The sequence below is a fragment of the Primulina huaijiensis genome, chromosome 17 (assembly GCF_012295235.1).
Source record: "Primulina huaijiensis isolate GDHJ02 chromosome 17, ASM1229523v2, whole genome shotgun sequence".
Taxonomy (NCBI): Eukaryota; Viridiplantae; Streptophyta; class Magnoliopsida; order Lamiales; family Gesneriaceae; genus Primulina; species Primulina huaijiensis.
This window is the reverse complement of record NC_133322.1, coordinates 5,661,894-5,678,432: the sequence shown is the minus strand read 5'-3', so window position 1 is coordinate 5,678,432 and position 16,539 is coordinate 5,661,894. Positions and strand designations below refer to the sequence as shown.

The following is a 16,539-nucleotide window of genomic DNA, read 5'->3' as shown; positions in this document are numbered from 1 at the left end:
AATTTTTTCTCTTTTACACCATTTTATCACTTCACACAACACTTAAAATTTTTTTCACCACTTCATAACACTTAAAATTTTTCTCTTTTACACTATTTCATCACTTCACACAACACTTAAAATTTTTTTATCTTACACAATTTTATCACTTTCACACAACACGTAAAATTTTTCTAACCACTTTATAACACTTAAAATTTTTCTCTTTTACACGATTTTACTACTTCACACACTTAAAATTTTTTCTTTTACACGATTTTAGTTTGGATTATTAGTTTCTTTTAGATTTATTAAATTATTAAAAGTATTTTTTTTATTTTTCGAAACAAATTAGCGACGGAACTCTTGAAAGATGACCGTCGCTCGTGATTAATTAGCGACGGGTTATATAACCGTCGCTGATTTAACTAGCGACGGTTAATGTAACGGTTAGAAATAACGACCGTCGCTATTTTTATTTGCGACGGTTTTAAAAACCGTCTCAAATTTGATCTACCACAACGGATAAAAACCGTTGTCGTTGAACGGACTTTCAACAACACCCTCAGTTACAACAGTTTTTAAATGGATACGACAACGGATAAAATCCGTTGTCGTTTAACGTTTTTGTAGTAGTGTAGGGTCTTAAAATCTTATTAATATTCGACTCGACTGGATTCGAAAGCCCAAAACTTAAATTTCTCAAATTTAATCGATCGATTTTAATTGGTCATCTAAAATGTTCTCTTAAGAAACCAATATGAAAACCAATTTTCTCTTAAATTACTTCTTAATCGATCGATTTTAATTGTTCAACTAGTTTATGATAAGATAACAAACATTCTTTCAATATTGAGTGTGACGGCGAATTAATTTTGCGAGCATTTATATCCACAAGATTAAATTATTATCGGACTGTCTACATTAAATCATTAATGTAATGAACTTTGAAATGGACAATGCGTAAGCCGAGGGGTCACCCACAATTACTTACCCTGGTCCCTGGTCCCTGGTCCCGTAATTAATTCCATTCCACGCATATATCATTCAGTTGGCAATCACCTAATGAATATATAATTTTTGTTCTCACATAGTCTGTATTAAATATTTGAGAATTATATATATAGACTTGGACAATCATTTCCATCGAGCTAACTTTTAGGGTTGAGTTAGATATAAATCTCAATCTTAATATGATATCAAATACGAGTTTCGATCATAGCCAATGCACATCGTTATGTGTTGGACTGTTCAATTAGTCACACATAATGTCTTGTAAAATTCACGCTCTAAAGGTTCATTTCTGGCGTGAGAGAGTGTTAAATGTCTTAACACATTTATGTGCCCTAGGTGATCTTTCAATTTTTTTTTCTTTTGGTGTATGAATCATGAATGTGAGGGGGATATATGTTGGTTTATTAATCGGAAAATTTAAATTTTAAAAAGCATTAAATAATAATATAAGTGATGCATTTTAAATTAATATATCTTTGGCTCCTCAAGATCTCACTTCTTTTGACGATGATTTATAACTCATCTGACATCAAAATCTTAAATTTAAGATGACGTCTTAACTACGTATCCAATTATAATAATCATATTCCCAACGTTAAAAAAAAATACGACTTATTCTATTGGTTTCCTTACTTTTCAATTGGTCGACGATAACAATTGCAACAACCCCACTTTCATATTTTTGCTTCTGCTATTTGAACAAAAATTTGGGAACAATTAAATGATTCATACGCCAAAAGAAAAAGAAATTGAAAGGCAAGCCCATTTTATCCATCGACCTCGAAGTGTGTATTAAACACATATTTAGCCAAGAGTCGACACTATTTATTCTCAAAGGATAGAGAATTACCTTTTCGATAGATATGTGGAAAATTTATCGGATAATCCAAAATGATTATTGTGAAATCCTGACTAAGTATGCCAATCGAGCAGGGTCTCAGTCCAAAATGGAGGTCGACATGCACTATTAAGATATTTGCTGATTAAAGACTGGAAAATCGGTGGTTAATCTGTCTTTATTTCAAAATAGCCTGGGGCTGATTCAATGACCAAATGTTGCTTTTGGATTTATTGATTTGATTTGTAAAAAAGATTTGCTAAATAGATTTTTAAATTATATTCATCTTGTGTATATTTGAAATTCACCGTAATTATCATTAAAATTCGTGGCTTGATATATATTGAATTTGAAATCCACCTCAGTTTTGACCATCGATTAATTAAAAAAATTGAAATTGTGGATACAAAATGATCAAATTCATCAATACAAGCGTAGCCAATCCAAACTTTTAATGATCCGTTCATTATTTTTTGAAATGGTGTAACAAGGACAAATACGTTGGCTTGGGCTAAAATTGGACTTCCATCATGCCAAACTTAGGGCAACTCCAACGCTGTACCACCATTTTGGCGCAACATTCAATGCTCTAATGGGGCTGCGCTATTTCACCAAAATAGCGCAGCCCCTCTCCCCTGCGCCAAATTTGGCGCAAGGGTCATTTTTTTTAATTTTTTTAAATGTGTATTTATTATAAATATTTGTATTAAAAATTGTAAATATTATAAAATAATAGTATAATATTTATTTTAATAATTAGATATTTAATCCTAAAAATTTTTAAAAATATAATTGTTGATTTTTAAAATATTTATTTATTTATGTTAATTATTAATATTTATAAACTAATTTAATTTAATGATTTTTAATTAATATAAATATAAAAAATTAATATAACAATACAATTCATAACTAAAATGAAAAAGATAATTGAAATACAAATGCAATTTGAAACACATAATTCAAATACAAATATATATACAAATACAATAATCGAAAGAAAAATACATTTAGAAGATAAACTTAAATATTATTATTTAAATTTATTAATAATAAAAGATTAGTCATAATTTAAATATATTAAATAAAATATAATAATTAATATATGTAAAGTAAATGAAATATTCCGAAAATATTCTTTTTGGTGTAAGATTTGAAGTAAATCGGTTGGAGATAGATGTTGTATTTGGTGCAGAAATCGCACTATTATAGTGTAAAATTTGCACCAAAATAGATTTTGTGGTTGGAGATAGCCTTATAACACCAATCTTAGCATGCGGCATATTCTCCCCTCGAGAGGTGTCAAAATGGGCAAGATCCGTCGAGTTGGTCCGCCCCGCCATGTAAAATAAGTGAGCTAGGTTGGCAATTTCTCATCCCATAACATCAAGCTAATTCGATAGAATGCTCATCATTTATTCATGACTATATTAAAGTTATGCTGCTGCAACAGCAAGTCACGAACTCTTGTTGAGCTCATCATCAGCTCAAACTTAATTAACTGAGCTTGAGAAAAAAAAATAATTTATTTTTGAGCCTCGAATCGAGCTCCAATTAACATAAGGCTTCAGTATGAACCATCAGGCAAGCTATAAGCAGGAATCTTGGCCAGTTTCCTCTGCTTCATAATTTCCCTCATCCGCTCCACTTCTTCCCACATACAATGACTGGCATATATATTCGACAAAGCCACGAATACCCCGTCATTCTCTGGCTCCAACTCCACCAAATGTTTACTCACCCATTCCCCCATCTGTGCATCTCCGTACTTTTCACATGCACCCATCAAACTCCCCAATATCACGACATTAGCTTTCATCGGCATCTGCTCCACCATAGACTTGGCCTCGTTGAGCAGCCCTGCACGGCCTAGCAAATCAACCATGCACCCATAGTGAGGTAATAAAGGCCAAATCCCATAAATCTTCGTCATTATGTCGAAATAATGTTTCCCCTGTTGGACCAATCCTCCGTGCACACAAGCACTCAAAACTCCAACAAAAGTGACGTGATTCGGCCAAATGCTAGCTTCTGTCATACGGTGGAAACATGCGAGGGCATCACTCACATGCCCGTGCGCAGAATAGCCAACAATTAGAGAAGTCCACGAGGACACGTTCTTCTCCTCCATTTCACCGAAAACCGTACGAGCCAAGTCCATTCGACCACATTTTCCATACATATCTATAAGGGAATTCATCATAAGAAGGTCAGATTTTACGAAATCTTTTACCTGAAACACAAATTTGTGCAATTGTTGAGCTAAATTCAAGTCTCCCAGATTACCGCAGGCCGAAGTCACACTAACCATAGTCACATCATCAGGCTTAAACCCACTTTGTTTCATTTCCACAAACATCTGTATGGCGTCCTTTGCACGCCCACCTTGCGATAACCCTCCTATGATAGCATTCCAAGAACCCAGTTTTCTGTCAGTATTGTTCCCGAACACGTTGCGGGCATTTTCAAAATCACCCGCCTTACAATACACACTGATCAACCCACTCTCACAATACATGTCAGTTTCCAGCCCAAACTTCACAGCTATCCCATGCACTTGTCTTGCAAACTCAAAATCGAAACTTTGGCTCGCCGCTTTCAAAACAATAGGCAGTGAAAATGTATCAGGCGTGATTCCAGCGCGACACATCGTTATGTAAACATGTAATGATTCTGTGTATGATTCTAATCTCCCGTAGGTTCTACTGATGTTGTTATAATGGAATGAATCCGGGTAACATTCCATAAAATGGGTGCGAATCACATGGCCAAAAACCTGGCGAAGGTGTTTCAGATTGGTAGAATTTGATACAAGTAGCGCAATTTCTTTGGCTCGGTGAATTGGTTGGCGAGACGGGAGGGTGGCAGAATGGTTTTGAAGATCATCAGGTGGCGAACTGCGTATGGCTACATTGTGATTCAAATGGCAAAAGGCTAGGCTTTGATTTCTTGAATGTTTGAGACAAATTTTCTTGAAATACTTCATGCATTTTATTAATTTGGATCAAGCATGGGGTTATTATGCAATCCAAAATTAAGCGGGGTATTAAATTTATAAACTAAAATTAAAAATACGTATAATCTGATTGGGTATCTAAAAATAATCCAGTGGTTTTTAATCATTTATTTCTCTCGTGATATTTTTTCGTCGTATAAAATTTGTCTAATGTTATTTACTTGACTAACATGATTAGATTATTTCAGATATCCGAAAATAACAAACAATTTCGGATACCCGACATAATCGAGTTGATGTCGGATAGTAAAAAGTACCCGAACTCGAAAAACCCGACTCACGCCCACCCTTAGACTATATATATATATATATATATATATATATATATAAATTTATCTTGCACCAATTCGAAATTAATAATTCGATTATATGTAAATAGTTATCAATTGGAAATGATTTTTTTTTTAAATTGTGATAAATCAAGATTGAATAATCCAGGTTAATTGGAATATTATGCCTAAATTTTTAGGGAAATTGGTCTTCAGTCATCGACCGTCGATTTTTTTTGTGTTCGATCTCTGGGTACTTTTTTAGTACCACATTTCCACATGAAGTGTACCACATTTCCACATGAAGTATATCACATTTTGTATGACATAGTACCACAAATATGTGAGCAGAGAGTGAACGCAAAGAAATATCTTGATTGAGGATTTTTCGTTTCCCTCAATTTTTAGTTTTTACCAATAAATTATATTTTTGTGAAGATAAAATTCCTTGACAAAATCTGCATAAAGATTTCCAAACATTCATACTAGGGCACGAGCTTGAGTTCCCCGAGCAGAAGATGAAGCTGAAGCAGCTGGAGAGCTACCTTGGTTCTCTGGAACAGTTCGTCAACCCAAAGGTCTTGAATTTTTTCCATGCTTATGCTGGAGTTTTCTTTGTGCGTATGCAAGTTTATTTGTTCGTCCTGTATATTATGATCAGTGTGAATTAAAGTATCGGAGTCTCTTTTGATCAATCAGATTGAATTGGAACAATATCCGACAGGACCCCACATCGCATCTCGGTTGCTCTACACTGTTAAGATTCTCTATGTTTCGATTCTTCTCCTTTTCCTTACTTTTAGCGGATGCACTTTTCTTCATATGCTGAATTTATGCTTTTTTTGGTTTGCCATTTATGTTAATTTTTTTGTATAGCTACCTTATGGTCATGAATAGATTCTGTATTTTGCTTAAAATTAGGCGGATAATTCATTTGGGGATGTGAATGATAAGGTTGTGGCAGATTTTGGTTGCGGCTGCGGTACGCTAGGACTTGCTGCTGCTCTTTTAGGTGCAAAGTAAGTGAGTAAGTTCTTTTTTAGTGTTTTTGCTTATGTGCCATGTTTACGCTGTAGTACATATATCTTAAACTTATCTGATTCCAGCACTGGGATTGACTTGTTTTTTTTAAACGTGCGGATGTTGATCCATGCTTTGTTTGATCAGGCATGTTATTGGGATTGATATTGATGCTGAATCTATAGATATTGCTTCCTCAAATGCAGATGAACTCGAGGTCTGGTTTTACACGTGCTTTGCTTCTAGTTAAAATCTGATAGGTCGTTGATACATGTTTACCAATAGAGCTCAACTTCTGATAACCTGTTAAAATGGAACAGTTCGAGAAGGTTCAATTGGCCGAAATGAATGCCTATACTTGCCTATTTACCACTGAAGTTCATAAAAAGAGACAAATTATTATCCAAAGTGGCTAAACAGTTAAATAATTGGTAAACTGCATATATATTTGAACGAGAGAGAGTCAACTTAGTTGGATTGGTGCTTTCTTCGCTGTTGAATGATACAGTTAATGTTTATTTTCAGAAGTTCAAGAGATGTATGATAAATCAAGAAACCTATGAAATTCTTTGGTGCAGTAGTGAGGAGTTTTGAGTCTATTGATTTTGCAAGTTGAAGGAAGTTTTAAAACCCTCTTATAAGTGAAGGCCTTGGTACTGGAATTTGGTTACTCATAATAAGATCTTTCTTTGCCAGTGGTTTAGGGTTTAGGGAGGGAAACAGAGTCTCAGTTACCTTGTGTAGAGCGCGTTATATTGTTGAGTGGGTTCAGTTATTGGTGATTATGGTTGTTGAAGATATTGTTTTTCTTTTGAATCTCCATTACATATGTCTCGTCTGGAAAACCACAAGTCCCACATAGACACTAGTATTTAATTGGATTTTATCCCTGAACTAATCAGATGTTCAAGATGTATAAAAATGGGAAAGTATCTCTCCATGACGACATCCCATAGTATGTTCTTTGTAAAGCTATCAACAAATCTAGATATTGTTCTTTTCTGTCTTGCAGTTTCCAAACATCATTGTTTTGATATAAGCTTTGAGTTTTACATTGAAAGATAATAATTCATTCTTTAATTTCAGCTGTGCATGTTTTGGAATTTATGCGAATTCCAAGAGTAAGTATGCACTAAAATTTCTGTGGTTTCATTTTTATTTTTGTCTTTGTGTAGAGAGGCCAGACTTCTGCTAATTCGAAAATTTTGTTGTTCTTATGCGACTGAATTTGAAAGGTTTGACATGGTTTATTTTTTGTTCACGGTGAATTGTAATTGCAGTTGGATGTGGATTTCATCCAATGTGATATAAGGCACTTAAGATGGCGAGGTAGTTCTTTCTCTTGATCCACCTAACCAAAAATACAAAACTATTTTAATTAATACATCTCTGTTACATTTGATGAATTTCTCTTGAAAGAGAGTATTCGAAAATCCTTATAAATTGTTAGACGGCCAAGAATTTTTAATGCTGTATGTGTGAATAGTTCCTGACCTTTGTATAGGTGGAATTGTGGATACTGTTGTACTGAATCCTCCATTTGGTACTAGAAAGAAAGGAGCTGACATGGAATTTCTCTCCACAGCTTTGAAGGTTACCCATGAACTACAGTTTCACAATGTGTTTTTTTGTAATAATATTGGGAGGAGACCTCCATGGCTACATTCTTTTGTCTGATATATCTAGTTTTTTAAAAAATTATCAACACATCAGGTTGCTTCTCGAGCAGTTTATTCGTTGCACAAGAGCACAACAAGAGACGTAAGCTTGTGTTTTTCATGTATCTGGGATCATATATGTTTGAATTTGTTTTCATCTTTTGATATGCAATAAACTGTGATTAAATTTTCATGTTGTCTTTCCAAATTGCAGCCACTTGTCATGGAAATTTTTTCTACTGAATCATAAATTATATTCTATTCATTCGCTATCAGAGCTTTGAGGATTTGCTTCTTTTTTAAATGACCGAGTTAACTGCTTGCTTTTTGGATTCATTGTCTGCAAAGTATCCTGCATGGCTAGCAAGCAAATCGCCCTTTTTCATCAATTATATTAAAGACTGTTGATGTTGGTCAATGAGCTTTGTGTTCTCAAACTTGCATACACTGAACTAGAAGTTCTATGAGGAATAAAGTTCTGTCATTCGCCTGACAGTGAATATTGCGAAGAAAATTGTGGAATGAACATCCGAGGGATGTCATATTATTTAATTTCAAATGCCGTACTGGGTTGAGTTTATTACGTACTTTGTTTGTGAATGTCTTAGTTTTATCATCCAGTCCAATTGTGACAAAACTTGCATTGGTTAATTTATCGGTTATGTAGTTGTGAACCATTTCCAGTTTTGTTCCCAAGTTTAAGTTAGCTTCCTTCTGTTTGAGACTCTGGCTTTTGCTCTCCCTGTGCATGCCTATATTTCACTTCTGCACCACTTTCCTTGATATTGACAAAGTTTGGGGTTTCCACATCTAGTTTTCTACCTCAATTTATTTGCCTGTAGCATCGATATTCTGTTCAAATATATTTATAATGAACATTATTAGCAGCACATCATACCATTTCTCACTTTATTACCTTTCTTGATCTATTGTGACTGCAGCATGTCAAAAGAACGTCCTTGCGAGATTATAATGCTGTCAGTGCAGAAGTTTTGTGTGAGGTAACTATATTGACTTCTGTATCTCTGGTAGTTTGCTAGCTTTTGTACAACTCGCATTAATGAGAAACCACCCTCTCTTTCTTAGCTTCGATTCGATGTTCCCCAACTGTACAAATTTCACAAGAAAAAGGAAGTTGATGTTGCTGTGGACCTGTGGCGGTTTGTTCCGAAAACAAGTTGAACGAAACACTTGTAGAATTTCAAATGTTCTTAGAAAATAAGTTATTTCTCATAGCTGATTGTGTACTCTGTATTGAAATTGAGTGGGTGATTATATTTTTCCTCATCAAGTTGATGTGAATTTCATCGATGATACACAAATTGATGCAGTTCCTTTTGTAAACGATTAAGAAAAAAAATGGTGTGCTCTTGCCATGGTGCATGAGATGAAACTAGAATGTGCTCTAAATATAATGATTACCATGAACTGCTAGGATGCAATTCGAAAATTATTTATTATGAATTTTTAGTTTCAAGTTTTATTAAATAACCGCAAAGCTTAGTTATAAGTCTAAAACCCAGATCCTTTCAAAAAAAAGTTTAAAACTCAGATATTCTAGGCTTTAATTGGATAATTTCCTTTCTCCTTCAGATAATTTCCTTTCACCTGCCACAAATTCTATTGATCATGTGTGTGAATCATGCTTCGAAGTTTGAAATCTTGAATTTGTTTGGTGTTGAATGTATTTGTAGAATATTAATGAATATATTAAAGTTTTTAAACTTTCGAATCAAATAATTCAAGTTGTCGTATTTTAATAATTTTTCAGGGATCTTAATAAGGGATGACGAACCAAATCGTATGTGAGTCTAATAGCAATATCTATAATTTTATTGAGCCGATATTGAGCTTAAAGAAATTCGGAGCTTGGCTTCATATAATGCTCGTTTGAGATCATTCGTTGAATTCATGTTTAAGGATATTAGGTTAGTGTGCTCGTGACATGCTCGATTATGTGACTCACGAGTTCGACTGACTCGCGAGCTCGACTCATTTACTATTCGCGAGCATGTTCATTTACATGGTTCTCGAGTTCATGCTTGAGTTTAGCTCGTTTATTTGATTCAAGATTGGCCTATCTACATATTCGTCAATATGCTCGTCTGTATGTTATTTATGAATGAATTTACTTTTTTTTGTCTTAATTTAAAATTAGTTTATACAAATATATTTTATAATATGCCCGAACTCGATTTTATCATTAACAAACTCGAATCAAGCTTAAACTCGAGCTAAATCAAATGCTTGACGAGCTCAAAAACAATTTTGCTTAACGAGTAGAACTCAGACCATGTTCGTTAAACATGATAAACGAGCTATTAACGAACCGAATTGGATCTATTCGCAAGCTTAATACTTTCGAAATGAGCTGAGCTCGAACCTCATGATAAAAGATCGAATCGAACTCGAGTCTATATAAATTTTAAACGAGTCGATCTCAAACTTGATATTGTTCGACTCGGCTTGTTTCGTTTACATCTTTATCATTTTTTATCCATCCATGCATATATTACATTTTTGGGGCATGTTATAAATTGTATTCTCATATAAGTATTTACGTAACAAAATGGAAAACACACACTTTATCTGATATTCAAACTTGCTTAGTGTAAAATGAACATACCAAAAAAAAAAAACGCACAAAATAGTTGACATTTTCTTCACGGGTAACACTTGAATTCAGAACGTCTTTCTAACTAGACCATCCGGTACAAAGCTTACTAAAGACCAAGAAAATGCTTTCCCATGTAATAAATACCTTCCAATGTCTCTCACCAAATATATAGCGTGCTGTCTACTTATATAACACACCTGAGTTAGTTTATTCATGCTGTTCTTACAACTTGAAATATAGTACAATACAGCTAATTTCACAACCAAACTCTTTGTTTATGGAGTAATACGGTACCAACCGAGCAAGTCTCGTTACTTCTCATTAATAAGAACTCATTTAATAAGAACTCATAACTTCGTCCAGCAACCATTTAAACCAAAGAACCATCTACTGATTCAAAATATTTTAAAATCATTTCCTAGACGTGGTTATCGGACTAATCAGATCAGGCATCACCCTGTAAAACAACCATGCCATATGTTACTAATGAAATAATGTGCCTTTAAGATGAAGTCATATGGGTGGAATGAACTGACGCTGATAATTTAACATGAAATGGAGATATATAGATAAATAGCAATGCACGTATAGAGATTGAAATAGTTTCCACTATACTTCCATGAGAGGAACAAGAATGCACAACGCATTTGGACTGAAGAATTTGTATCTATCACACTGATTTAGTTGTTCCTCCCCAAGTAACAATGAGGACCAGTCATAACCAGAAGCATGGCTGACCTCGTAAAATTTTGGATCGACAATGCTTACCAGAAACCATCAAGAAATCAAAAACTAGAAGCCGAGCACATTGATAAACTTGAAAGCTCCATCGAAAAGGAAAATAACAACATGAGTCCTTATAATTTCGCATTACTGAAACATTGAATAATAGTAACATACGTGACGGGAATCTATTACTTTAAGACGCTATCCCAAGTAAACTATGAGAACATGCCAGCGGCTAATCTACAAACATGTAAAGCAGTGAAATAGAGAGAATGTTGTTCACATCCACTTTCATGCATCTCAGTTTCTATCGACTTGAATAATTCTTCGATCCAAGGTAGACAATATCTGGGGCATTGACATGCCACCAGACACGACAATTTCTGCACATAACAAACAAATAGTAAACATACAGGAGTGCACAAATGCTAATGAAGAACTATTTATTGAAGTCTTATTAGGCCTTGAGCATTCTTGAGCTAATATCAAGGATTTGCATCTCCACACCTCCCCCTGGTTTCTTTTTAACATATGTGGTGAAGTAACAAGAATACGTCAAGTCACTATTCATTGCATGGCAGCAGTGTTAATAAATAAAAGCTAAAACGCCTTCTAATACCAGAGAAATAATAACTTACCTATGGGTAAAGCATTGTCACCTTGATTTGAAGTTAATCAGCAGCATGGTATCGATAGACATTATCTATTGAATTTCGATATGATATTTTTTGTGTTTTTATGCACGTCAAATCCGTTAAATTTCCTCTGCTATTGCAAAGGTATCATTTTACATTTACACAAAAAGCTTCACCAATGCCTTGAACTTAAGAAGCTATCGATTAATCTACTAAAAGGGAGTGCCAAGGATACAATTTGACATTGATCAATATCCAAAATTTAAGATCACATCACTTTCTTGCCCCACCTCCAATTATTAAAAAACATGTTTCTTTACTCTATTGAGAGCTGTAGCTGCAGGCATCTCAAATTACTGAATCTCTGGTTTAGCAGACACTGTTAGACTGCTATTCAAGATCCAAGAGTTATCAACACAAGCACTTGTGAGATAGAAACATATGCCCTCAGGTATTGAAATGCCTAATTGAAAAGTAAAATACCGCATGAAGGCAAAAAAGTTGAGGATAAAATTTAGCAGACAGAAGATTCATGGCACAGGCATCATACCAATCCCTTCTCGAACAGATAGGTTTGGTCTCATAACATCTTTGGCACCGACCAAGAATATATCACCAATGTAAAGATGGTTTGTTGGGACATAAACACAGCATAGCTCTTCCTCTCCTGAATAATTCTGGAATCATATACAAAATTTATGCAAACTTTGATATAAAACATGGATCTATCGACTACAAAAGGAAACACACAAAAAAAAAAGCAATATGCAAAGATTATATTCCATGATCACATCAAGGGAGATGCTATCATGATAGTGATTACAAAATAGATCATTAAAGTCCAAATTTTAACCTGAATATGAAGAAACAAACAATTTAGAATTTTAGAGAAACTAAAACATTCTAAAATTGTATCGACTCATACTCATCCCACCATTTCAATCTTAAATCATAGGATTCATCGTGCCAAAGTTAGCAAGAGGTACCACCACAAGGCAAAAACCCAAAAACACAAACATTACATGAAATGAGACGAGAAGAGAAGAGACGAGCCGAGCTAATCTTCTTGAGACGACTGATATATCACCATCAATAATAAGAAAAGAAGTCAAGTGGTAAAATGTTATTACATCAGCATTGTAGAAGTGGAAATCCCTCTACTTAAGGTCTTTATAGAGCAACTGTGTAAACAAATATTTAGGAATTAACAATCGAATTATCATCATAAGCTGGAGAAATGAACTCTTAATATCCACAAAAACTAACTCTGATGGAAAAAAGGAACAAGTTTGAAGACAAAAATAACAGATGTAGCTTCCCTAAAAAAACAGATGTAGTAATGCTAAATGAAAAAGATGCAAAACATGGCAGACCTGGAGGGTCAAAGATGACGTTATGAACCCAAATGCATATTCACCAATGCGGGGATGCCTTATAATGGCCACTTCCTTGAAAGCCTGAGTGTTCTGATCTGCAATCAAATTGGAAAAGCTACGCTCCATGCTTACAGTGTCTACCAACAAGAAAAATGCAAGAAGAAAAAGAAGTGTACCTGGAGATATAGCTGCACTAATTTGCTTGGAGGCATTGTAAATGTGACGAACAAATGGCATTCGCTTAATAAACCACTCTCCAAGGCTCAGGATAGAAGTCCCCAACCATGAAGACATAAATACTCCAACCAAGAAAATGAAAGTGATTGAGGTAACAAATCCTAGACCTAAACATAACATGTAGCAAATGTCAATGCACCAAAAGACGTGAGAGACGGAAAACATTTATCTGGATGCTTAATTGTTAACCATAGATATATGATACTGCAGCAGAAGGTGTCCTAAAGAAAACAAACAACATATTACAGCTTCAAATGGGTATTTCAGGGAGATAACTCAAATTAACAGAGGCAATGAACGCATTAATGCACAGAATCAGAGCATATCATCAAAACGATTAATAAGTTATTCCTACTTTTTTCATCATCATGGAATAGTAAGCTTACCAAATATATTGATCCCTAGTTGGGCATAAATTGGAGAGAAGAATCCATCCACAAAATGAATAAACCACCAAGTAATATAGAAAGTTATTGCTATAGGAAAGAGGATGACACTGCAAATCAAAATAGTAAGAAATATCAGTCACAACAAAAAGGATCACTCTATAGAGAAATTATTTTATCCTCTAATAAAAAGTGTATTACATTCCTCCAGTAGTTCATCTTCTCTCTCACCAGCATAAATTCCACTTATCACAGCCTAGCAAGCTCAATTCACAATACTATCAACTTACGTACTTACAAGAATTTAAAGACCTTTTTCTTTGCAGATGAATGACATGTAAAAATGAGATTTGGTGAAGAAGATGGAATGATGTTAGGGGCTTGCAATTCTTTGTTTTACTATCTGATTTTCAATATGTGGATTAAAGATCCTAACATATAACAAAATGAAAATGATGCTCGCGTCAAGAATTTTTATAAAGCCTCACACCGAGCATTGGCATAGGCTCGCATCACCTCTACCTTTACAATACTAACTCAAAGACAAAATAATTTGTATGATCTTGCTTTCGGACCTAAGATCTTGCATATTCTATTTGACACACTGACAACAACAGATCAAACCTCCTTAGTTTGTTTAGTAAACCAAGAAAGGCCTTAACTTACAATATACTAAGTTATGAAAACATGCATAAATTAAGATAACCAGAACTAAGGGAACATAAAGTTTAGGTGTCAGAGAATGGAAACAGCATAACTATTCAAACAACTAAGTGTCTAAGCAGGTCCTTGAACTGTATGTTTGCTGTTATCCTTCTAACTTAAAACACATATTGCATAAAACAGGGATTTACAACAATTACCATCCAGTCATAAATTTCTTTGATGCCCAGCTCCTCACGACTTTGTAGAAGGCCTGAACAGTAAGCAAGACGGATGATAATATTTCACCATCCATCACAGGAAGAATCACAGATTCTATAGAGGTACCACAATCCAAATTTTTCGCCGAAGAAAACAAATTAACATGACTCAGATGATACAAGCACAAGGTACACAGTACACGTAAACCTACTCCAAATTCAAGTGTGCTTCCTCGTGTAACTAAATTCACAGGGCCAATATATCGCTGAAACCACTTTTAAAACATTTCTGAACAAAGAAAGATAACTGGGCCTCTCCTCTCTTCTAATTTGGAACAGATGATCGAAAACAATTAAAAAAAAACCTTTCACATGCCTGCGACATTCTCACTCTCATCCTGAACAAGTTGAGTTACATCAGAAACAAATCCACCTTCCACGATTATAGCTAGGCCACACATTTCACCTTGAGTTTTAGAAATGCATGCACAACTGAAGAATCGAATTGAAGAAAGGTAACAAACCAAATTTGGCAGGTTCCCTTTTACTATCTACACTTAATTAAACAATAACTCACAGATCATTTTTTTCTTCACAATTATCTGTCGCTGTCATGAAAACACCAAGCTTTCAGTCACAGCAATTAAACAAGCCCTCCAATCGTCATTACTGAACACCGCAGTGCTTAATGCTAAGCAAACATGCACCAAATTTAGCAGATAATTAAAGAGGACACAAAAGCAACCACTTCCCGAAAAGTCCATCCAATCAAATAAATCAAACGACTAGTACTAACAAGGTAAACCCTAAAATGAGAAACTTGAACACAAAACAGGACGCATATCATAATACCTCGCAGCCAGAATGATGTTGAGATGAAGAAGAAGAGGGGGAGGGCTTGGAGGAGGAGGAGGAAGCGCCCTCATCATCGTGGTGCTGATGGTGGTCAACAGAATCCGCTACTGGTATCAGAAGCTCTCGATCCCTTTCTCTACTGCTGCTCCCCATTATCCCTAAAGATTTCTCATCTCCCATCACTCACACGAAAAAATCACGATTAGATTATTCCTCGAGTGTACCAGTCTTGCAGATTTCACCTTCTCTCCGAAGACTCCGCTTTTTCAACTTTAAGCTTAAATCACTACTTCGCTAAATTCAATTACCCTCTCTGTTTTATCAATCTAACTACATTCTTTTATTATATTATAATTATAATAACATTTTTCTTTACATTTTATTTTATCCCTTATAAATTCAATTTCAAAAATTTATAACTTTTATTTTAAAACTAAAAAAAAAACTACTTCATCAGCACGGACTCGAAACTAGACTCAACCCCTGAAAAATCAAACTCAGTCGTGATTCGTTCCAATTCGATCAACAATTTGGTCCAATTTGTTTTGTTCATCGATTCATAATCCAATCGATAAATTTAGAACCGATCAAATAAAAAAAATTATAAGATTGTATCAATTCCATTACTTTGAATCCCCTAATCGATTTCATATGGTTCAACCCGACCCAATTTGATCCGATAACATACTCAAATTTGAAGGCGTTTTTGCTTATGCATGAAGGAAAATACATTTCAAAATTAGTTTTTGTTTAAAGATATTTGGTTAGAACATCAAGTCAAGTTTCAAATAATTTCTTTGCAAATTACCAAGTTTCAAATTATCATCCATAAAATACACCTTTGGTTAAATATATTAGCAATGTAATAACAGAAATTACTATATATATAAATAATTGCATTTCTAGAACCCAACATATTCCAATCTAGTAGTATTCTAAAATTAACTTATCAAATAATTAATAAAAAAAATTAAACCATCAATAATTTTTTATACTAAAAATAAGAAATAATTCAAATATATTTTATTCAGAGTGATAAAACTATATTAT

The 16,539-nt window shown here is 34.3% G+C and overlaps 3 protein-coding genes across 6 annotated transcripts; 1 reads left to right on the top strand and 2 right to left on the bottom strand.

Moving 5' to 3' along the window:
* Nucleotides 1-3,228: 3,228 nt before the first annotated feature.
* LOC140962446 (pentatricopeptide repeat-containing protein At1g77170, mitochondrial) lies at nt 3,229-4,855 on the bottom strand. The gene has a single exon (XM_073421340.1). The coding sequence runs from the start codon at nt 4,815-4,817 to the stop codon at nt 3,399-3,401; it is 1,419 nt and encodes a 472-aa protein (XP_073277441.1). The 5' UTR covers nt 4,818-4,855; the 3' UTR covers nt 3,229-3,398.
* A 675-nt stretch (nt 4,856-5,530) lies between these two features.
* LOC140963008 (uncharacterized) lies at nt 5,531-9,212 on the top strand. 3 transcript variants are annotated; one of them, XM_073422208.1, is made up of 9 exons: nt 5,531-5,694; nt 5,816-5,872; nt 6,071-6,135; nt 6,284-6,353; nt 7,417-7,465; nt 7,641-7,729; nt 7,850-7,897; nt 8,736-8,795; nt 8,881-9,211. In XM_073422208.1, the coding sequence occupies exons 1-9, from the start codon at nt 5,635-5,637 to the stop codon at nt 8,974-8,976; spliced, it is 594 nt and encodes a 197-aa protein (XP_073278309.1). In that variant the 5' UTR covers nt 5,531-5,634; the 3' UTR covers nt 8,977-9,211. The 3 variants fall into 3 exon arrangements, with proteins under 3 accessions (XP_073278309.1, XP_073278308.1, XP_073278310.1); XM_073422207.1 differs by having other exon boundaries at nt 6,038-6,135; nt 8,881-9,206; XM_073422209.1 differs by lacking the exon at nt 7,850-7,897 and having other exon boundaries at nt 6,038-6,135; nt 8,881-9,212.
* A 1,636-nt stretch (nt 9,213-10,848) lies between these two features.
* On the bottom strand, nt 10,849-15,793 carry LOC140962883 (protein CONTINUOUS VASCULAR RING 1-like). 2 transcript variants are annotated; one of them, XM_073421947.1, is made up of 7 exons: nt 15,487-15,793; nt 14,635-14,687; nt 13,772-13,881; nt 13,325-13,492; nt 13,146-13,243; nt 12,323-12,449; nt 10,849-10,868 (listed from the first exon to the last, which is right to left on the bottom strand). In XM_073421947.1, exons 1-7 carry the CDS (start codon nt 15,667-15,669, stop codon nt 10,864-10,866), a joined length of 744 nt encoding a protein of 247 aa, XP_073278048.1. In that variant the 5' UTR covers nt 15,670-15,793; the 3' UTR covers nt 10,849-10,863. The 2 variants fall into 2 exon arrangements, with proteins under 2 accessions (XP_073278048.1, XP_073278047.1); XM_073421946.1 differs by lacking the exon at nt 10,849-10,868 and adding an exon at nt 11,194-11,520.
* Between the last annotated feature and the right edge of the window lie 746 nt (nt 15,794-16,539).